Source organism: Dromiciops gliroides, chromosome 1 (assembly GCF_019393635.1).
Source record: "Dromiciops gliroides isolate mDroGli1 chromosome 1, mDroGli1.pri, whole genome shotgun sequence".
NCBI lineage: Eukaryota > Metazoa > Chordata > Mammalia > Microbiotheria > Microbiotheriidae > Dromiciops > Dromiciops gliroides.
Window position 1 is genome coordinate 165,025,789 of NC_057861.1, and position 22,730 is coordinate 165,048,518.

Sequence of the window (22,730 nt, forward strand, 5' to 3'; positions counted from 1 at the left end):
TTTTTCAGCATATTGTCCCCAACATCTCTCCTGATTTCCTGGCTACCTACAAACATATCCATGTCCTTTCTCTTCCTCAACATCAGGAACCTCTTGTCAAGAAGAACCTCCAAGGGGCAGCTAGGTGGTGCAGTGGATAAAGCACCAGCCCTGGATTCAGGAGGACTCGAGTTCAAATCCGACTCCAGACACTTAACACTTACTAGCTGTATGACCCTGGGCAAGTCGCTTAGCCTCCATTGCCCCGAGGAAAAAAAAAAAGACCTCTCTCTCAGGAAGAACCTCCATTTCAGGTCTAAACATAGATTAACCTTCCATACAGCAAAGGCAGGAACTTCTTTTAGTCCAAGAATGGCTATGTCTCAGGCTTCTAACTGAGAAGAGCTGTAAAAGTAACAATTGAAGAAAGAAGATGCCTGCCTTATAGGAGCTAAAATAAGAATTACGAGTTATTTATACAGAGTTTTCTGTGTCAACTAAAACCACTCTCTCAAGGCAGCTGAAATATCAGTGGCTTCACCTGACTTGGTGTGCCTGCAACCCCTCTGTGTTTGTCATCAGGTTCTTGTATGGTTTTATTTCTCTCTAAGTTACTTAATGTTCATTGCCCTTAGGAACACTGGCATATTTTTTATTTCTTACATCCTTGTTCAACACCTGGTGGAGTGATTTACACCTAATAAACAGTTGACCAAACCCATGAAATCTTGTTTTTCTTCAGATTATTAGGAGCCTTTAGCTATGGAAGGTGGGTTGTACAAGGGACCCCCCCCCCTTTTTTTTTTAGTGAGGCAATTGGGGTTAAGTGACTTGCCCAGGGTCACACAGCTAGTAAGTGTTAAGTGTCTGAGGCCGGATTTGAACTCAGGTCCTCCTGACTCCAGGGCCGGTGCTCTATTCACTGTGCCACCTAGCTGCCCCCACAAGGGATCTTTTGATCTCATGCTCAAAAGGATCAATTATTTAAGTACCTTTGGGTTATCTTCAGGCAGAAGAGATCCTAGTTCATCCATTTAAACAAAATTTTGTCTTTACTCAACGAGACCTTGCTAGCTTCTCAGAGGGACCCCAAAACTCATCCTAAATATCTAGAGATTTACAGCTAGTGACATTCAGTCAGCACCAATGAGTCTGTATTTAATTTGAGGAATTTACTTTCCAGCTGAGAAAAAGTTTCAATTATAACAAACTCTCAGAAGTCTGCTGTAATCATTTACTACTAAATCTGATGACTGAAAAAGAAAGGTTCCATGTGAAATGAGATTCTTAACTCATAAAATTATATTATAAATTTTACTACTACAAATCATTTCTATTTAAGATTCTGCTCCTTCCCTTTGCTATTGGAGTTAGCTATGGGCTGTTTTTAAAATTATTATTACTATCATTAAAAAATAATAACAGTATTCTCCTAAGGGGAAATATAGTATAGTGGATAAAGAACTGGCCTTAAAGGCAATTAAGTGGCACAGTGGAGGGAATGTTGGACTAGGCCTCAGAAAAACCCAAGTTTGAAGCCAGCCTTACTAGCTGTATAACTCTGGACAAGTGACAACCTTTGTTTGCCTTGGTTTCGTCATTTCTCATTCCTAATTCCTTACTCTATAGGGTTGTTGTGAAAAATCAATGAGATAAGATGTCAAGTGCTTTGCAAATCATAAAAGTGCTATTAAAAATGCTATTATCGGGGTAGCTAGGTGGCGTAGTGGAGTCAGGAGGACCTGAGTTCAAATCAGACACAACACTTAGTAGCTGTGTGACCCTGGGCAAGTCTCTTAACCCCAATTGTCTTACCCAAAACAAACAAACAAACAACAACAACAACACAAAAAATGCTATTACCATCATTGTTGCTGTTATTAGAGTCAGAAAACCTAGGTTTCAGTTTTGATCATGGCCATCTTGGTGCAGGCAAACTCCAAGACCACAGGTCATAGGACAGGTGATGACCTCTCAGTGGAGGGGATTTCCACAAATTATATATTCTCCATGGGGCATCTAAGTGGTACAGTAGATAAAGCACTGGCCCTGGAGTCAAGAGGACCTGAGTTCAAAGTTCACCTCAGACACTTATTAGTTGTGTGGCCCTGGGCAAGTCAGTTAACCCCAGTTGCCTTAAACATCTGGGGCCATTTCCAGTTGTCCTGATGTATATCTTGCCACTGGATCCAGATCACTCTGGAGGAAAGAGTGAGGTTGGTGACCTTTCAAAGCTCTCCCTCACTTAAATCCAATTCACTGCAAGTCATGACATCACTCTGATGTCATGGTAATCTTCAAGAATGAAGGACATGGGGGCAGCTAGGTGGTGCAGTGGATAAAGCACTGGCCTTGGATTCAGGAGAACCTGAGTTCAAATCTGCCCTCAGACACTTGACACTTACTAGCTGTGTGACCCTGGGCAAGTCACTTAACCCCCATTGCCCTGCCCCCCCCCCCAAACAAAACAAAAACGAACAAACCAAAAAAAAAGAATGAAGGACAAACAGCAACACTCTTCATAATATGTATGACTATATATATCAGCATATGCCACTAGTAAAGCATTATGACTTCAAATCACAAAACATCAAATCTCCAAGGAATCAAAGTAATGCATGACCTACAGGGTAATAGTGAAATGGAAAGGTTGGTCAAAGTAGGCAACAACTTCTTATAAATAATGGCTTGGGCATAAGAAGAGATATAAACTCTTACCCCACTGAGGTAATAAAACCGAATGCTTAAGTGATACCCACTATCACACAGGTAGTAGCTGTAATTTGAACGCAAGTCCTGACTCCAGAGTCAGGGCTCTTTCTACCTTCTCCCCTAACATTAACCAGGGAAATGTATGATGGAATAAGGAATTAGGATGGTCACAGATGATGAATAAGAAACAAAAGGTAGACAGATCTACTGCGATACGGATACCCAAAGACAAATATTTTAAAATTTTATTTACATTCCTTTTTCTTAAGCATAGTAATTTTTTCACCAAAACCTCCTTTTCAGTAAGGAAAAAATTATTATATTATATTAAATCTGGCCAAAACATTCCACATTCCACATGTGTAGTTCCTTACCTTTCCAATGAAACCAGGGTGATCTTACACACACACACACACACACACACACACACACACACACACACACACACACACACGCCTTCTTGTACTACCAGGCCATTATAATCGATCAGAAGCTCTTTTAGGATTTAAAAAATTTACACTATTATAGTTATTGTTGTCCTGCTTACTTTGTTTTGTTTATAAACAATTTTTTGCATGTTTTTTTTAAAATTCCTCATAATGGATCTTTCATATAGCACAATTTGTTTAGCAATTACTCAACTGATGGGCATTCAGGTCCTCCTGAATCCAAGGCCAGTGCCTTATCCACTGCACCACCTAGCTGCCCCCAAATTAATTACTTTTCAATGACAAACTGTTTTCTAAAAGTTGGAAAACAATTTGGAATCATGGCAGAAAAGTAACTAGGTCAATTATGGACAGAATATCTATCTTCCCTAGCCCTTCCAACTCTATTTACAGCTATTATCATCTTTGACACTTTGAGGAGTGTGAGATGAATCTAAGTTTTTTTAATCTTCATTTCTCTTCTTTTTAATGATTCAGAGCAGTCTTTCCAATTTTTCTCAGTTCTTATGAAATAAAGAATCCTTACCCTAGGAGTCTTTGCTTTTGGGTTTATTGAAAACTGACCTCCTATGTGAGACTGTTCCTGAGTCCAGCTTCTCTAGTCTGTTCTATTAACCATTAGATATGAAAAGAACTAGAGGAAAGGCCTCGGCAGAGGACTTATAAGACAGAGGTGAGAGCTGTGCAGAAAGAAGTATGGATAAGCTGTGATTTGTTTTGAAATCAGGAAGACATAAGGAAGGTGAGCTTAGGGATCTAGTGAATTCACCAAAGTTAAATGCTTCCATTAGTGCCTTGTATAGATTCTTGGCTGATTAGAAACCAATAAATATAATAATAACTAGAAGATAGGTTCACAAAGCACTTTACATGTTAATTCATTTGCTCGTCCCAACAACCTTGTGAGGCAGGTGCTGTTATTATCTTTATTTTACAGATTTTGAAACTGAAGCACAGAGAGGTGCCTTGCCCAGGTTCACACAGCTACTAAATTAGGCTGGATTTAAATTCCTTTCTTTCTGACTCTCAGATAAAGGTACCACCTAGCTGGCTTTATTAGGGAGAAGTTCATGTTGTGAGATTTGTAACAAGTTAGTAAAACTTATGACTAAGACACTATTAGTAGAAAAAACCCCCAGATATACTCATATTTTGGAGGTCCATTGACATTTTCAGTTCCTTACAACACTATGCAGTGTTCACTGGAATAGATGATTTATTAAATGGCTCTCTTGTGGCCTGGAAAGGGAGTGCTTTTCTAACATGTGAGTAATTATCTCCCTTCATTAGAGCCATTATTTCATAGAGTTCATTATTTTGGCATTTTAACTCTGTACAGGAAGAAAGGACCTACCTAAACTATAAAGTAAAACTGACATTTATTAACAGTTAATAATTTCAACTTGTCTTTGTGAAACTAGAGAATCAGTTTACCTGCATTATGAGTAATGAGATGAACCATGAAACATTCTCTCTTCAAGTCTGCTGTTTCTCATGCTCTGAGGGCTGGTTTAGAATAGGCCTTAACCTTCTCCATTGCCTTTGCTGAATCATATCTATCCTCCTTCCACTTCCTAGCTGTGACTTTCCTCCAAGGCTCTCTTGTAGACCCTCCTCCCATCTCATCACACTCTTTCTTGGTGAATTTATCAGCTCCTATGGCTTCAAGTTCATCTCCATGCAAATGATTCTCAAATCTATATATCCAGTCCTAATCTCTTCTCTCAGCACCAGTCTCTTATCACCAATGTTTAAAACATTTTATTTCCCACTAACCCTGACCCACTCTCCAAATATTCCTATTAAGGACAATCCTATTCTTCTAGTCACCCAGTTCACAACCTCAGAGTCATCTTTGACATGTCCCTCTCACCCAACCATATTTAATTAGTTAGCAAGTCTTATTGGTTCTTCCCCCAGAACAGGACGTGATTTGAAGGTAGAGGGACCACCTTTAAATCCTAGCTGTGAGGACAAGTCACTTAGCCTTTTTTCGACTCAGTTTCCTTATCTGTAAAATGGGGAGTTGGACAGGACTGGATGGACTCCAAAGTCCCTTCTAGCTCTAAATCTATGATGTTATGTTAGTCAATTTGAACTGAATAGCAGAGGGCACAGCTCTTTATTTTATTTTATTTTGATGGGGGCAATGAGGGTTAAGTGACTTGCTCAGGGTCACACAGCTAGTAATTGTCAAGTGAGGCCAGATTTGAACTCAGGTCCCCCTGAATCCAGGGCCAGTGCTTTATCTCTTGTGCCACCTAGTTGCCCCTGGGCACAGCTCTTTAACAGAGAAAAGGAAGCTGTTTAGTTTAGTAGAAAGAGTACTAAACAGTACCTATGAAGGTTTGTAGCTTTGGGTTTGCCAGTAACTAGCTATGGCACCTTTGAAAAACTCAGTATTTCTGAAAGTTTCCTCACCTGTTAAAATGTGGTAGCTGAACTATAAGATAATAATGCCTTACATTTATAGCATTTCCCAGTTTTCAAAGTAGTTTTGAGGTGGCATAGAGGATAAGTGCTGGACTTGGGATCCTGAAGACCTGAGTTAGAATCTTCCCTATAACAATCCAATTAATTTGGCTATGCCTCAGTTTCGTAATCTGATAACATAGGTAAAGCACTCTGAAAACCTTTAAACGCTCAATAAATCCTAGCAATTATTAGTAATTATCATTGTGATCTCTAAAGTCTCTTAGATGAGGGCTTCTTAAACTTTTTCCACTTGTGATCCCTTTTTGCAAAAGAAATTTTTATGTGACCCTGAGAATATTGGTATATAAAAAAGGTATATATCACCTTTTTCTGTTGCCAAATTTTTCACGAGCCCCACATTCAGTTACACAACACCATATAGGGTCCTGACTCATAGCTTAAGAAGCTAGATCTGAGATAACCTCTAAGGTCCATCCCAATTTTAGAAGTACTCAAATACTCATTTGATTACATATATCTATCTATCTAGAATGGGGGAACACAGAATAAATGCTTATAGACTGAAACTTCAGAACTGGGCAAGTACAACTTGTCAGGACATATTGAATTCTTTTGTTTACATATCTATTCTGAGATATAGTCATATTAATGTTTTAAAATGAACTATTATCTTTACTCCTAAATTTGCTTCTCCTTACTTCAGTGTGTGTGTGTGTGTGTGTGTGTGTGAGATCAACTATGTTCAAAACCTTGGATTAATCTTGGGCCTTTCCTTGAATCTCATCTCCAATTTCTAATAAATTACCAATTCCTTTCCATTTTCCCTTTCTAGATAGCTCTGAAGGTAACCTTTCTCTATTCACATTGCTATTACCCTAGTTCAGGTCTTTACTGCTTAGGGTAGTATCAGAACTTTCTAAGAGGTTTTTTCACCTTCACTATTTCTTCTTGAATTTCACCCTTCGATTTACTGCCTTAGTAATGTTATTTCTGCAGAAATCTGGTTATGTCACATTTCTGCGAAAAAAACCTTAGGTGGATCCCTAGTACCTCTTGAGTGAGGTTCAAATTCTGCAGTAAAACAATAAAACTCGAAAACTAGCATTTATACTGCACTTTAAGATTTGCAAAATACTTAACCAATATTCCCATTTCTTCTTTGTAACCTTTGGAGGTAGGTGTGATTATTATCCCCATTTTCCAAATGAGAAAACTGAGACAGAGGGAGATTAAGTGACTTGCCTGGAGTTATATGACTAGAGTTTCAGGCCAAATTTGGATTCCAGTCTTGACTCCTGGCCTAGAATTTCATCTAATGTGTCACCAAAGTAGGTTTTGGCAGAATTGGGACCCAAATTCAAGTTTCTTTGCTCCCAAACCAGTGTTTTTTATACTACACCATGAGGGACACATGTCGTTAATAATTTTTCCCCTAATCCCAGCAAAAACTCAACTGTGTATCTCAATCCTTTTTCTATTATGAGCACCACAGATATTACTGTTTCCCCATAACCAGATAATTATGAGTTAAGTTCCTAGAAGTCAGGAACAGAGAACACAGTGGTTCCACCATTTTGTGTGGAAAGGTAGGGTACTAGAAGCTGGGCTTGAGACACAGGAGCAGGCTACTGCCTGCTTAGGGTTAAGCAGAGAGGAAACACTCCAAAAGCACCCTCCATTCCAGTCATTCTCTGCTCTATGATTATGTCTTACACCACAAGCATTAAGCTCTTGGACACCTGATACATGCAGCCTACAAGATTGCCTGAGTGATGCCAGTACAAGATTAAAATATAATTGGGAAATATTTAAAAAAAAACAAATTAAAAATACAACATAGATAATAGTCATTTGTGTACTTTTTAAAAAAAGTAAATATGCAGCCTGCAGGGATCCATTTATATTTGAAGTTGACACCACTGTCTTACACTTTTGCTCATGCTGTTTCCTATAACTGAAATATTATCCATCTCCTTCTTTGCCTACTTTATTCCCCACCTCAAATTCTACTTCCTTTATAGAGTCTTCAAAGATCTCTCCCAGTGGTTATGACATTTTCACTGTACCTCAAAACACCATGTTTTGCATTTGGTAATATACTTCTTTGATATCAGTTATCTGTGGTTTTGTATTATCCTTTTCATAGTCTGAAAGTTCCTTTAGTCCTACAAAAATACTATCTTCCCCAGCATAGTACATAGTATTTTGACGGATTTATTTATGAATGAACATAGGAAATTATTTTTTACCTTTACACAATGCATAAATCCTCGATATGACATTCTGCCATCATCTCCCTGCTGTTTGAACAATACCATTCATAGGAGAATCTACTATTTCTCATGGGAGCCTGGTTTGTTTTTTGTACAACTAAAATTATTAGGAATTTTTCCTTACACTAAGCTGAGGTTTGCCATTGTGCCTACACACTGAAACTACTTCTATGTTCTGGAATCACAAATTGCAACCTTCCAAAGTCTGCAGGAATCTATCACGTCATCAGGCTAAATATCCCATTACTTCAAACGATTTTCTATAAGATGGTGTCAAGTCTCATCACCATCCTGGCAGACCTCTTTATAGGAGCCAACTAGTTAAGTTTTTTTTTTTAAAGTTCAGTTCAGAACTGAATACAATACTCCAAATATGGTACAAACAGTCTGTTTCTCATCTCCCTCCACTTTTAGTAATGAAACTCCAGAGCACATTAGTTGACTTGATAGCTGAGATAAACTGGTTCTTAGCATGTCACAGTCATATTGTAGAAAACAAAACAAAACGGTAGTCAAAACTAGGACCAAGACAGAAAGCTCTATAATAGGTAACTAGAGGCTATCTCCTCTGTCCCCAGGTGAAGTCCCACAAGCAACAGGCTTCTTCCCAGAAGCCTTCCTGCTTTGATTCATCACCTTCGTCTTTCACCAAGGACATAGAGAGCCGAAGGGTCAAAGAGAAAAGAGAACAGGGGAAAACAATTCAGTCCCCTGTACTTAGGAAAGTCCTACCTGGTACAATGCTTGTTTTAGGCTTCTTAAGCAAAATGCCCATACCCTTTAAAGAGAAATCTTTCCTTCCGTTCACACCATTAAGAAGTGTCCCACGCACCTTATTACTGTAAATTACATCCTAGGGTTGTAGTGCAAATGAGATGACGTGTATCCAGCACTCTGCAAGCCTTACAGCGATATGTTAGCTATTATTACTAATAATAATTGTTACTCGAATATCAGTAACCCTAATTTCGACCATGCGTTGGGAAGAGGACTTCATTTCGACAAGGAAAAACCACAAACACAATTTCCTGCTTAGGAGCACAGACCTAGCTTGGTGCATTCCCAGACCGGGGGTTCTACCTGAAGTCCGTGAACTTGGGGCTTACCCCCTCCCCAAACACTTGGATAACCGTATTATAATAACCTTGGCTTCCTTCGTCATGCTGTGTATTTATTTTTTATGCCTTTCACAGTATCATTCTAAGAAGGGATCCAAGGTTTCACGGGGTCACAGACCAGGTGGAAACCCCACCCTTGGGGGCTGGGATGGAGACCTTGCCCCCAGACCCCCAGGTCCCCGCTCCGGGTCGTCCTTTGGATCAGGCACGCATTCGCGTGGTTGTCCCGTTGTGGGGTGGGGGGGGGGAGAAGAGCTGTGGGGAGAATCTGGATGGCCCCGGGCCCCACGAGTCCCCGGTCTTCTCCCCATCCCGGCCCTAGTCCCGGCCCCGGCCCGCTGCGGGTCACCTGTAATTGTAGGAGGTGAACTTGCGGCTCTCTCTCAGCATTACCCGGTAGAGATCTAACACTTGTGCCCGACTGGAGGCTGCCATCTTGGGAGGAGGTGGGGCAGAAAACAAACGGGTCCTTTCCCCAGAGGTCCCACTTGACCCGGAGGGGAGGTCTCGAATAAAAGCCGGGACCGACGAGGCGCGAGCTCTGGTCGAATCTGGAGCTGGGGCCGCGGGCTCAGCGCGGCGCTCCGCACTCCGCCCTCTTCGTTTCTCCGGCGCCTGCCGAGGGCCCTCTAAGGGCTCCAGAGTCCGCGTTATTTTGTAAAAAGAAAACAGGCAGGACTAGAGGCAGCTAAGCAGGGGAGGCGTGGAAAGTCAAAACATAGGCGCGGATCCACTCCTACAGCCTGAGCCCCAGCCCGCAACTGGAGGGCCATTGAGCTTTAACTTGGAAAGAATAAGTTAGGACTGTCTTGCCGGGGCGCCTCCCTTCTTCCCTCACCACCACGCCAGGGAGCCTCTCCTGCTCTTCGGTCCATTTCAAGCGAACTGACAAAGGAGAGCCCGTGAAAATAGAATCCAACCACGGGGTGCGAGGCTAGGGGCTCTGCTATGTCACCAAGATTCATGCATGAGTGACATTTGGTTTTTCTAGTTTCTAGGGCTGGGAAAAGGACCTTACAGGTTTTCTAGTCCACTTCGCTCGTCTTACACATGAGGAAATTGAGAATTTAGGAGGCTGTGATTAACCTGTGTCTTTGTGGGTGTAGGAGACAGAAGTACGTCCCAGATAGAGCAGGTGATGTATCACCTTGCTACCATCTTTCCTAACTCCTTGTCCCGTTTTCTTATCTTTTTAAGGATCCCGTCTCTGGGTCTGAATCTGTGGTCCCATACAGCCTAAGCGTGCCCCTGGTGGGAAGCGATTTCTCTACCTAGCGCTTAGGATGAAGTATAGAGTTTAAATCTCACTTACTACCTGTATGACATTGGGTAAGCCTGGTAAGAGATGTCTCAGAGCGGATAAGATAGATGTTTTCCATTATCTGAAAGTCTGTCAAGTAGAAAAGGGATTACACTTATTTTCTTTTGCCCCGAAGGACAGAATGAGGTGGAAATTGCAATGAAAACAAAATTCAGAAAATCAATCCTTCCTTCCTTCCTTCCTTCCTTCCTTCCTTCCTTCCTTCCTTCCTTCCTTCCTTCCTTCCTTCCTTCCTTCCTTCCTTCCTTCCTTCCTTCCTTCCTTCCTTCCTTCCTTCCTTCCTTCCCTCCCTCCCTCTTCCCTCCTCCCCTCTCTCCCTCCTTCCTTTCCTCTTTTCCTCTCTCCTTTCTTTCCTTTCTTCTTAACCTCCTCCCTCCCTTTCATAATTCTTCATAATGGAACAGACGGAAGCATGCCATTTTTCACATTCTTTCATTAAGTGACACATATGATGATGCTTTGCACCCGTATCCGATTGTTTGCCGCCTCGGGAAGTGGGGAGGGGAAGGAGGGATAGATATTGGAACAGAAAAATATAAATAAGAATGTTTAACCAGAAAGTAAGTAAGAAAGAAAGAAGAATGGATTGCTCAAGTGGTAGTAGAACTATCTTTTCCCAGGGTCTTTAAGCAGACCCTGAGCAACTTAGTGAAGTGGTTATACTGGGGATTCGTTTTCAGGTGAGAGCTAGACCTCAGAGGTCCTCTCCAGGTATGAATTGAGTCATTTCACGTCTTGGGGTTTCAATTGCCTCACTTGTCAAACGAGAAGGTTAGACTGGATGACCTCTTTCAACTGTATCATCTATGCTCCTATGCTCCTAAATCTATGGACCCATTTTAAACTTGATTGCTAAGCACACATATCCCTCTAGCCTGTTTGCTTTTAGCTAGTCAAATCAGTGCCTGTAACTTTAATGCACTACTACCAAAAACAAACTGCTCCTAAAGAATTTAGAGCAGAAAAATGAAGCTCAGGAAGTAGAGTGCTGAGAGCAATGGGATTCGAGGGGGGCACGGTGAAGCTGTTCGGGGAATGGCTCTTTTATTTATGTTCAGGCACTGCTGTGGACGACTTGTTTGTGGGGTCTTTCAGAAAGGGCCCGTGTGAGTTTCAAGATGGCTGCGCCCAGACTGCACGAGAATTAGCTTTTCCCTAGGTAGAGTCCCTTTCTTGAGAGCGAACCTGCGCCTGAATCGCCAGTTTTCGCATTTTTCGGCGTCTAGGTTCTTCTGACAGAGCGGGTGAGTGCGGAGCTGACCTTCTGGAAATGTTCATGTGGGTTACTAGCGGGAGTTTGAAATTGGACGTGGATTTTTCTGACCCTAGTGATTTTCTAGTGTCTTATCTATTAGGTAAGGAGTCTTGTCACATTCGTTTTGTGGGAAAATGTCAACAGTAGGTCTGTCTTGGAGGAATTCAGCGCTTTAAAAAACAAACAAACAATAGTTTATTTTTTTTAGTTCAAGGAGTCTGCAGGAAGTTCAGAAAGGAGGCAAGAAGTGCGGGAAATCCTTTTCTTCACGCTTTTGATGAATGGACACTCATGCCTGTTACCTCAGGAAGTCGTCACACGCACTTTCCCACCCTTGTTGACTTTGACTAGTTTCGTGGTGGTTCAGGTTTAGACACTGTGCCGAATTTATTTCTTTTTCTCCCTCCTATGAATGTGAGCTGAGCTCAGGACCAGGAAGGCCTGGGTCAGTTCTAATCCAAGTGTGATTGGTGGCAAAGGACTTCACGTATTTTCTGTGTTCTATGAGTAAAATGTCATAAGATAAAGACTTGTTCGACTATATTTTTATACACCGAAACAGGAGAATAATTTTCCTTTCCTCGTCTTTTTTTTCATTCCCCCCAAACCCCACTCAAATCTCTACAGTAACTTTCCTCATGTTATTTGGTGCCCGTCATATCCACACCCTCGATTCACTTTTTTGAAGAAAGAGTTCATGATAGGTATGTGCCTATACTGAAAGTCTTTTATGCCCCTCCCTTTTTTTTTTTAACAGTTGACCCGTGTTTCCTGACATATTTGACTCTTCCCTATGACAACCTTTGCATAGAAATCACAGTATCAAAGTATAAATGTGGTAGGTTTGATCAATAGAACTTTTCTGCATTAGAACAGATTTCATCTCACGAGCTCATATTGGTCTGATCAGCCATAGTTGGACACAGTGTAACTTAATTCAAACATAGAGATGTCATTTTGGTACCCTTTGAGAATAAATGGCAACAAACCAACCAAGCAACCAACTAACCAACCAATCAGCCAACCTTTCTTGTTACACCTTATTCCCCTCCATGAGCTCAGATCCAGAGACACAGGCCTCCTTGCCTTTTCCTGGCATTTTCTGGTTGTCTCCCAGTTCTTTCCCTCCTCATCTCAACATCCTGGATTCCCTGGTTCCCTTCAAGTCTCAAAGTCCCACCTTCTGCAAAAAAGTATTTAGTGTTAGTCCTTTTTTTTTTTTTTGTGAGGCAATTGGGATTAAGTGATTTGCCCAGGGTCACACAGCTAGTAAGTGTTAAGTATCTGAGGTCGGATTCGAACTCAGGCTCTCCTGACTCCAGGGCCGGTGCTCTATCCACCTAGCTGCCCCCTTTCCCTTCATCCTTAGTCTTAGCTCCTTTCTTCTGAGATTGACCCTGCTTATCCTGTATATATTTCTGTTTGTTAGCATATTGTCTTTCCCAATAGACTGAGCTCCTTAACTGCACAGATTATTTTCTGCCTTTTTTGTATGCTCCTTGACTGGCACATTTATCCCTGGATGATAGTAGATATTTACTAAATGCTTATTGATTGACTGGCTGACATATCTGTGATCACACAACTAGATAAAAGTAGGTCTATGAATTTAAAGCCAAATCTCCTCTGACGCCAAGTCCAACAATCTTTATGCCTTTCCTACTGTGCTGTGTTTCTAAGTGTAATAATAATGGCTAACATTTATATTGTATTTACTATGTGCCAGGCACTGTCTTAAGCACTTTATAACTATTATCCCCTTTGATCCTCACAGCAGTCCTGGAAGATGGATATTATTATTATTCCCCATTTTACAGTGAGGAAACTAAGGCAAAACAGGTTAAGTGAGTCACGTAGGGTCCCACAGCTAGTAAATGTTTGAGGCTGGATTTGAGTTCAGGTCTCTTGATTTGAAGTCCAGTGTTCTATCTACTGAATCTCCTAATAGAAGCAACTGTTGCAGAGGATAAAGAATTAGAAGAAATTCTGTGAAGCATTTGACAGGTTCTGGACAAGTCAACACATTAATAGTTGATGACTTCAATATGAAAGTGGTCATAGGAGGGGCAGCTAGGTGGCAAAGTGGGTAGAGCACCGGCCCTGGAGTCAGGAGGACCTGAGTTCAAATCCGGCCTCAAACTCTTGATACTAGCTGTGTGACCCTGGGCAAGTCACTTAACCCCAATTGCCTCACAAGGAAAAGAAAGAAAGAGGGCATAGGAAGGAATGGTGAAATGTATATTAAAATATGGTTCAGATTTAAGAAATGAAAGAAGCCAAAGGCTTGTGGACTTCTTAGAAACTTCACACTTGTATATCATGAGTAAGTCCTTCCAGAAATTATACTGGAAATCATGAGCTATATGCATCTTCACAAAAATTAGACTGTATTTTAACAGCCAGGAAATCTTCTAACTACTTGTACCCAACATTCCCTCTAATTGATTTTGTATATGCAAATAACTATGCTCTCTGAGCAGCACCTGCCCAAAAGTAGTTTATTGCAATCAAATAAATTTACCAAAAGATTCATCTGACAGACATCTAATGATAAAATTATAATATAGCTTATTTATTTAGACATCTATCGATTTAACAAGTTAAGCTATTAGTATAAGTGATAAATAAGAGAAGATCCTTCTGAATGAGTTTATAATTATCTAGCACAGTGCTTTGCCAGGAGTAAGGGTTTAATGTTTGTTGAATTGGATATATTTATATTATGTTGTGTTGTAATTATAGGCATCAATAGAAAGCAGCTTTCATCATTAGGTGGCTGACAACCAGGTGATGATGACCCCCCCCAATAGCTTATGAAGATGATCATTAAGTAGGGGAGAAGTTGTCAATCAGCTTGGGTCAGTAGAGAACCCTTGCCAAAGAAACTATAGTTCTGCTTCACTGATGAATTAAGCAGAAGGCCCAGTAGAGAAAAAAATCCCACTGTGGTTGTTTTAGTATTGAAATAAGCAGCTCATGTGATACTGTATTCTAAAGTAGTTTTACACATCCCAAACATATTTAGTTTTTCTCTTTTCATTTGGTTAGTTCAAATCACTGCTGAGAGTTTTAGGGGAAGCTGTGTTTCATGTAATATGTTACCAAATATGTTCTTGAGGGAAGCCAGGGCAGACAGAAATGAGAGGTGAGGAAGGCAACCATCCCAGGCATTGGGCACTGTCAGTAGAAAGGTAAGGCATTGGGAAATTAAAAAGGGTGTGAGGAAAAGCAAGAAGGTGTCGCTGAATGGTGAAGTATATGGAGGGGAGTAAAGTGTAAGAAAACTGGAAAGGTAGGAAGTGGACTCGTAGTGAAGGACTCTGAAAGCCAAACAGGATTTTATATTTGAGCCTGGAAGAGGGAACAATTATGGTGAAATGGAGATGTTATTTGACAGTGAATCAGGAAGACCTGAGTTTCAATACAGCCTCAGATACTTCCTAGCGATTTGCCCTAGGCAAGTCACTTATCCTCTGTCTGCCTCAGTTTCCTTACCTGCAAAATGGGGAGCATGGTCCCTACCTTACAAGATTGTGAAAGGTTCAAATGAAGTGGTATTTATAAAGTGCTTAGCAGAATGCTTAACACATAGCACTTCTCCAATTAGAATTTGTCATGTAGGGGAGTGTGATATGGTCTGTTTTGAGACTATGTCTCCTTCTCTTGCCCAGCCTTGGAATGCAGCAGTCACTTAAAGCCTTGATCCTAGTGCTGATTAACACTGAAACTTTGACTCTTTCTGACCTAGACTCATTCTTCCCACTTAAGGGTCACCATGTTGATGCTGGACAGAGTAAAGACACCCAACTTGCTTAGCCTACTGTAGCTCAGAAGTCCAGAGCTTAAGGGATCCAACAACCTTGGCATTGTTAGCAGTGATTAAAAATTTGTATTTGATTCTTAAGTATATAGAGAGTTGCTGGAGGTTTTTTTTAATGGTGTATGTGTGTGTGTGTGACATGTTCAGACCTGCATTTTTAAAAGATCACTTTGGCTGCTGAGTGGAGAATAGCCTTAAGTGTGGAGAGACTTGAGGCAGAGTGACCTGAAGTCCATTGCCATAATTCACGTGTGAGATGATGAGGACATACACCTGAATGTTGACTATATGAGTGGAAAGAAGAGGACATGTAGGAGGGATGCTGTGGAAGCAGAAACAAGACTTGACAACAGATTGGATATGGCAAGTGAGCATGGGTAATAATAAGTGGAGGATGACACCAAGTTTGCTAGTCTGGGAAAATGGCAACAAGAACTCCTTGAGTGCTATAGTGCCTCTTTTTGTATTCCTAGTGCTCAGCACAGCTTGTGGCATGTGGTAGACACTTTGTAAATGTTTATTGACTGACTGACTAGTGCCCTTGACAATACTAGCTAGGTTAGGAAGAGGAGACATTTTTGAGGCAAAGATGATGAGTTCTATTTTGGACATGTTGGGGCTGATATGTTTACAGGACAATCAGTTTGAGGTGTCCATTAATTGCAGTGTTGGTAATTCAAGGATAAATGTCAAGAGAGAGGTTAGGGCTGAATAAATAGACCTTAGAATCATCTGCATAGAGGTAGTAAGTGGCAGAACAGGGATTTGAATTCAGCTCTCCAAGCTTTTCCCTGGTTCCAATAGCCTCCTTATAGTTGACTCTTTGAATTTGCATTCCAACTAAGCTGAAAGCTCTGTTTGGCAGATCAAATGCAGAATATAAGCTAGATACTAAACTTTCAAATTTTATTTTCAGCAAAACTCCGCTATTGTACTACTAGAGTTATTGTTTAATAATTGCTTTATTGATCCCAAGTACTATTGATTGAAGATTGTTCCTCAGAGTTGTGAAGTTTGTTTCAGTAGTCAGACTCTTCACTGATCCCATTTGGGGTTTTCTTGGCAAAGATACTGGCATGGTTTGCCACTTCCTCTCCAGTTCATTTTACAGATGAGGAAACTGAGGCAAACAGGGCTAAGTGTTTTACCCAGAATCACACAGCTAGTAAGTATCTGACTCAGGAAGAAGAGTCTTCTGGACTCCAGGCCCTGTGTTCTTTCCACTTTGCTGTCTAGCTGCTCCATATCTATTCGTATAAGACCATTATGTCAAAGATTGTCTTCGAATACTTTCTGCTTTTAAAAGAGAAATTACCCTAATAGCAGTGGATTATTATGTGAACAATAAGCTGTCTAACATGTTATTCACTGGCTTTAAGCTGCCTGCCAAAACAACGTATCAAGAAATGCTTGTGTAGAATAAAGAGTGCTCATTATGATGTAATGAAGAAATAATTCTCTTCATATAATTAATGGATGGTTCCAAGCCTTCTGTGCATATTCTTTATTTGTTTCTATGGCTTCATCTGTGTTTTCTTTCTTAGTGCTATCTTCTTCCATTTAAGGTTGCTATTATATGCTTTTCTGTGTTGGAAAGTTGATATAATTAAAATAAGACCTTGAATTTGACCTATTGTAGTCAGTTTGGGAGTACAATTAAGTTTTAGACCTGGAGTCATGTTTGTGTCTTGAATGCTGTATATTCCTTGTGTAGCTATAAAACATTTAAATGACCTTTGTAGCATTTTTATTGGATAACTTGGTTATATTCCAGCATCTATACTTGAATTTTAATTTAGTCATATTTTTAATGGAGTCCTCTCTTATTTGCACAGCTTTTGTAAATGAGCATTGTATCATTTTTATTGGATAACTTAGTTTTATTTCATGCATGTATGTTTGAATTTTAATGTAGTTGGTCACATTTTTAATAGAATTCTCTTATTTGTAAAGCTAACTAGTATATATAAATAATGTTGATACATAGTATAAATATTCAGAGATTCTGAAATGTTGATTTTACTGTAACTTTTAGTCATTTAAGCTACATTTGCATTTCTCCCTATTAGCATCCCTTTGATAAGGCTTAGTGATAACCAGTTTAATAGGTCTTTTTTAGTTGTCTGTTCATATAGATGAATAATTTCCTCTTGGGAGGGCTCTTCTGAGGCTCATTAGTAGTTCTGTATAAGCACTCTTCAAATATACTTAATTAAAATCTATTTTGAGAGACTTAGAAAGTCATAGCAAATTGCTAATAGAGATTCCAACTTCATTGATCCCTTGTCCCAGTGTCTTAGAGTTACCTTAGCTGTAGGCACACACCCTGAAATGATGAGTAAATTGACAGTCGATTTTATAAAATATATTACCTTTCAGCAAGAGGTTTTCCATTTGCTTCATTTAAGATAAAATAAATCTTTTCCTTCCTCTCTCTGATACATAGTAAGATAGATCTAAGTAAATATGAATATTTATTTTATTTTAATGTTCAGTAACAAGTCTACATTTTTTCCCCTGCCAGTTATAATGGATGACCATTTTGTAGTAGTTTTTTTGGTTGCTTGGTTTTAGTTGTATATTTAAATAAAAAAATAAATTATTATATTGGTAGAGAAAGTGAGTTGGAATTATTTTGAAAATATTAGTTCTTTATACCAGAAGTTCTGGTGAAAGTTACTGCCATCTAAGTCTTTAATAATTTTGTTTGGGATATAAATCAAAGAAGCAGCATCATAGAATCTTATTGTTGGAATGGACCATGGTCAGTCATTCAAAGTACCTACCATGTACCAGACCCTGTGCTAAGCACTGGGGATACAGATATGAAAAAAATACAATCCCTGCCCTTAAGGAGCTTACAACACACCAAAGAAAGTTGAAAAGAGGGGGTAGATGGGCACTGGGAAGGTATCCTGGTGCAGGTGGATGATGGAAATATCTGTCCCAAGATGCAGCCAGCTGGGCAGGGAAGAAATGAGATGATGTTCTGACCTGGGCCGCCTCCTTGAAGGGAGATTTTGGAGTTTGTGGCTTCATCCTCTACTCAGAGGGACAGAGGGTAGTGATGAGGTGGAGTCCCAAGGGTGTTGAGATCTTGCAGGATGATGAAGTTTTTACAGTAATCGGTTTCCTGGGGTATGATAGAGAAATCAGTGGCAATGTAGCCCAACCCGTCTCTGAAAAGAGATTTGCCACCACGACAGACAGGACAATTGGCCTTCTGGACTCTGCTTAAATGCCTCCTTCTAAGGAGAACCCACTTCCTTCCGAAGCAGATTATTCTCCCTTTGGGTAATTCTAATTATCATGATATTTTTCCAGTTATGAAGCCTAAATACTTCTTTGCATCTCTTTGCTGTCTCAGATAATTTCTCCTTTCTGAGGTCCAGCACTGACATTACTTGTCTCTTTGTAACTTTTACCTGGTTCTGTCCTCTGAAGCCAAACAGAATAAAGGATTCTTAACCTTAGGTCCATGAGCAATGTTTTTAAATATTTTGATGGCATCATTTCAATATAATTGATTTTTCTTTTAATCCTCTTTCATTTTGGGCATTTAATACATTATTTTGAGATGGGGTTCATGGACTTTACTGCCAACGGGGGCTGTGACTCAAAGAAGGTCAAGAAGCCTCTTCAGCACGACACTTGAAACTTGAAGACGTTGATCATGTCCTGCCTGAGACTTCTCTTTTCCAGGTTTAATATTCCTATTTTGTTCAGCTGGTCCTCCTCATATAACAGACCCAGAGCCTTTCCTTCATCATCTTGATTGCTTCTCTGTGGATGATTCTTCTTTTTTTTTTTTTTTTGGTGAGGCAGTGGGGGTTAAGTGACTTGCCCGGGGTCACACAACTAGCAAGTGTCAAGTGTCTGAGGCTGGATTTGAACTCAGGTCCTTCTGACTCCAGGGCCTGTGCTCTATCCACTGCGCCACCTAGCTGCCCCGCCATGGATGCTTTTTTTTTTTTAAATAGTGCTTACCTCTTGCTTTTATTTATTTTTTTGGTGAGGCAATTGGGGTTAAGTAACTTGCCCAGGGTCACACAGCTAGTAAGTGTCAAGTATCTGGGACTGAATTTGAACTCAGGACTTCCTGAATCCAGGGCCAGTGCTTTATCCACTGAGCCACCTAGCTGTCCCGGATGCTTTTTTAAAAGGAAAAAAAGAAGCTTTTTCAAAGTGTTCTTTACTGAGTGGATATAACAAAGATTATAAGTACTAACATTTTCTTCTCTCCACATGGGAGACACTCCCCTGTACCACTTCAGTTCTTGAGGACAGTGGCATAACCCATGGATGAGCCTCTCCCTCTTGGCTGTCATTACTCTGCTTCTGTGCTTGATTAAGTAGGTCACCTGAAATTTTTCTTCACTGGGCTCAGCTGTTTACAAAATCCAGCATGGACCCCAACTTCTGGACCTCTGGTGGCTCACTCTCTTGACTTTTTAAAGCTAACAAGGTCTCAGCCTAATCGGATACTCTTTCACCTAAGAGCAGAAAAGAATAAATAAGACAGACAAAACAATGTATTATTGGCCCCATAGTGGTGGCCTGAGTGGGGAGATAAAAGCCCAAGGCTTACAGACCTCCTAACCCAAACATGGATGGGCAGAAAAGCTCATGAGTAAGCTTTCCAGCTTACGAATGTCCTTTCAAAAATGTAGAAAAATGAGGCACAACATGATACAGTGGAAAGAACATGGAATTTGGAGCCAGAGGACCTGGCTTTGTGTTTCATCTCTGTCACTTACTACCTGTGTGACCTAGGGCGGGTCACTTAGCCCCTTTGGGCTCCCTTGCTCTACCAAAACCCAAAGGGATTATACTGGATTTCTTCTAAGGTAATTTAAGTTTAAATTGGTAGTGCTACAAGATGTGGCCTCTGGTAGGCTACTAACAGCTAACCATTTCCTTCTTTTTGGAACTCAGACCATTTTTAGTGCAGCCCCAAATCTCATTAGCTTTTTTGCCTGACTCTTTATCCTCTTGAGGCTTATTGACCTTGTAGTCCTCTAAAAAGTCCTTAAAACCAGTTGCTTCTGGCAGGTGGGGCTCATTAGCCTTGGCAGGCAACCCGCCTAGGGGAAGGAAACCTTGATTTTAAACCTCCTCTGCCTTGCGGCTATACCCATATATGGGAAAGGCTTCAGGAGTTAACCCCGAGGAAAAATCAGGAGTCAGAGTCCCTTAGGCAGTTGGATGTTGGACATCACATCCCTCTGGCAACTCCTGCGGTGGCACTGGTGCCAAACTGTACTGGCTCTGCCTCTCCTTTGGATCCACCAGTGTCACAGAGAGGGAAATCCTGCTGCATGGGCACCAGCTTGTTTTCCATATTGATCTGCCCAGGCCAGCGCCCTGCAGAGGACACTCCAGCTACTCCTCATGGGGTAGATACAACACGGGATGCGGCAGTTACTGGTTAGAAGTCAATCAGGAGCTTCGGCTCCCACATTGGACTGCACAGCCACACTGCGGCCTGTGGCTCTTCAAGGTGCCGATCCATGGTTGTCCGAGACTGGTGGAGGCCTACTACTAGTCCTCTACATTTTCCAGGTCTTTTTCTGTTTTTAAACTTCTGGTTGATTTTCTTGAACCCAAGTATGATTGCTTTATATTTACCCTTGTTAAATTTAGTGTGACATTCTAGGCTAAGATCCTTTGGGATACTTACTCTGTCATCCAATGTAGCTGTCCCCTTTACTTTTGTGTTACCTGCAAATTTGCTAAATATGCCTGCCACCTATGCTACTGATGGTGGGCCTTATATGAACACTGCTAGTGCATGTTCAATTTTGGGACAACATAAGGCACTCATAAGTCATTGATTAAGGAGGTTTATTTAGCTTTAACTTCTTTGTATTCTTCTTGCTTATGGAATTATGCTTGCTCAGCAGAGTACAGTGTCCTGACTTGTGTGGTCTTCAAACATCCACTACATTAGAGGGGGCCCTTATTCCACATTGGTGGTACTTTTATGCCCTTGGGTAACCAGAAACCTATGTCAAGGGAGGCAAGGGCCAATCAGGTTCTGGGACAGTTTTGTTGCATTTTAGGGAAGATTAATTTCTGTTGTAGAGGATTGAGGGGAACCCTTGTCCTATCATATATGCCTTTATCAAAGTCATTGATAAAAATATTGAGCAGCATAGGGCCAAACAAAAACTACCTGGGGTACCCTATTGGAAACCTAGTTACTTCCAAGTTGGTTTCAAAGAATTGAGTTCAAACCATTCAGTCAGTTCTAAATCTAAGTGTACTGTCCTATTTCTAATTTCTGTCTTTTCCATCAAGATAACAGGAGAAACTTCGTTAAATTCTATGTTAAAATTTAAGTAAACTATATTTACATTATTCCTTTGATCGATACATGTGATCACAATTTCTAAAAACGAAGTTAGGTTTCCTTTACATGTTAGATAATTAGCATTTTATCTGAAGCAATGATTAATGATGGAAATAATTCATTTCTTACAGGTTAATATTGGCCAGGTGTTTTAGCAAGAGTCCTTAGTCTTGATGAAGTCATTCTGGATAGACTTGACATAGGGACACCAATTAAGAGGCTCTTTGAAAGATGATAGGCACCTGAATCTGACCTAGACTGGTATCTATGTGAGATAATAATGACAGTAATAATAATAGTTAATATGCTGTTGTCATGTTTGTAAAGCACTTTAAATTTATTATAATCTTATTTTATCCTCACAACAGCTGTGAGAGATCTTTATGGACATTTTACAGATGAGAAAACAGACAGGTTAAATTACTTACCCCTGGTTGCACATCTAAATGAGTGTCTTATGTAGTATTTGAACCTTATTCTTTCTAATTCCAAGTCCATTGCTCTTTCTAGTGTACAGCACTGGCTCTACTTAGGAGCAGATGGATGCTAGAATTGCTGTGGAGTTGGAAGTGACAAAAGTTAATATCTAATTTAGATGTGTGGGATGAGGGAGGAGGAGTCAGGGATAATGTCATGGTGATCCAGGGGCAGCTAGGTGGCGCAGTGGATAGAGTACCAGCCCTGGAGTCAGGAGGATCTAAGTTCAAATCTGACCTCAGACACTTGACACTTACTAGCTGTGTGACCCTAGGCAAGTCACTTAACCCCACTTGCCTCACCAAAAAAAACCCAACAATAATAATAATAGAAATATGGTGATGTGTGCAGCCAAAAAAAGAAAAAGTTCAAAAGGTGAGAAGGTTTGAAGGGAAAGATGATGGGTTCAGTTTTTTTTTTTTTTTTTTGTGAGGCAGTTGGGGTTAAGTGACTTGCCCAGGGTCACACAGCTAGTAAGTGTTAAGTGTCTGAGGTCAGATTTGAACTCAGGTCCTCCTGACTCCAGGGTCAGCATTCT

At 40.5% G+C, this 22,730-nt stretch overlaps 2 protein-coding genes across 4 annotated transcripts in view; one reads left to right on the plus strand and one right to left on the minus strand.

The window, feature by feature from the left end:
- The window catches only part of LYRM4 (LYR motif containing 4), a 218,445-nt gene extending 208,855 nt beyond the window's left edge, over positions 1-9,590 (minus strand). Inside the window, exon 1 of one of the 2 annotated variants that reach the window (XM_043979363.1) lies at positions 9,317-9,590. In XM_043979363.1, coding sequence (XP_043835298.1) covers positions 9,317-9,402 — 86 coding nt within the window. In that variant the 5' untranslated portion in view covers positions 9,403-9,590. The remainder of the gene's footprint in view (positions 1-9,316) is intronic. The other variant, XM_043979367.1, reaches the window with a different exon arrangement.
- Positions 9,591-11,395: 1,805 nt separating this feature from the next.
- Positions 11,396-22,730, plus strand: part of FARS2 (phenylalanyl-tRNA synthetase 2, mitochondrial) — a 666,913-nt gene continuing 655,578 nt past the window's right edge. The window contains exon 1 of one of the 2 annotated variants that reach the window (XM_043975416.1): positions 11,396-11,532. The gene's annotated coding sequence lies outside the window, so the exon portion shown is untranslated. Of the gene's footprint in view, positions 11,644-22,730 lie in introns of both variants that reach the window. The other variant, XM_043975417.1, reaches the window with a different exon arrangement.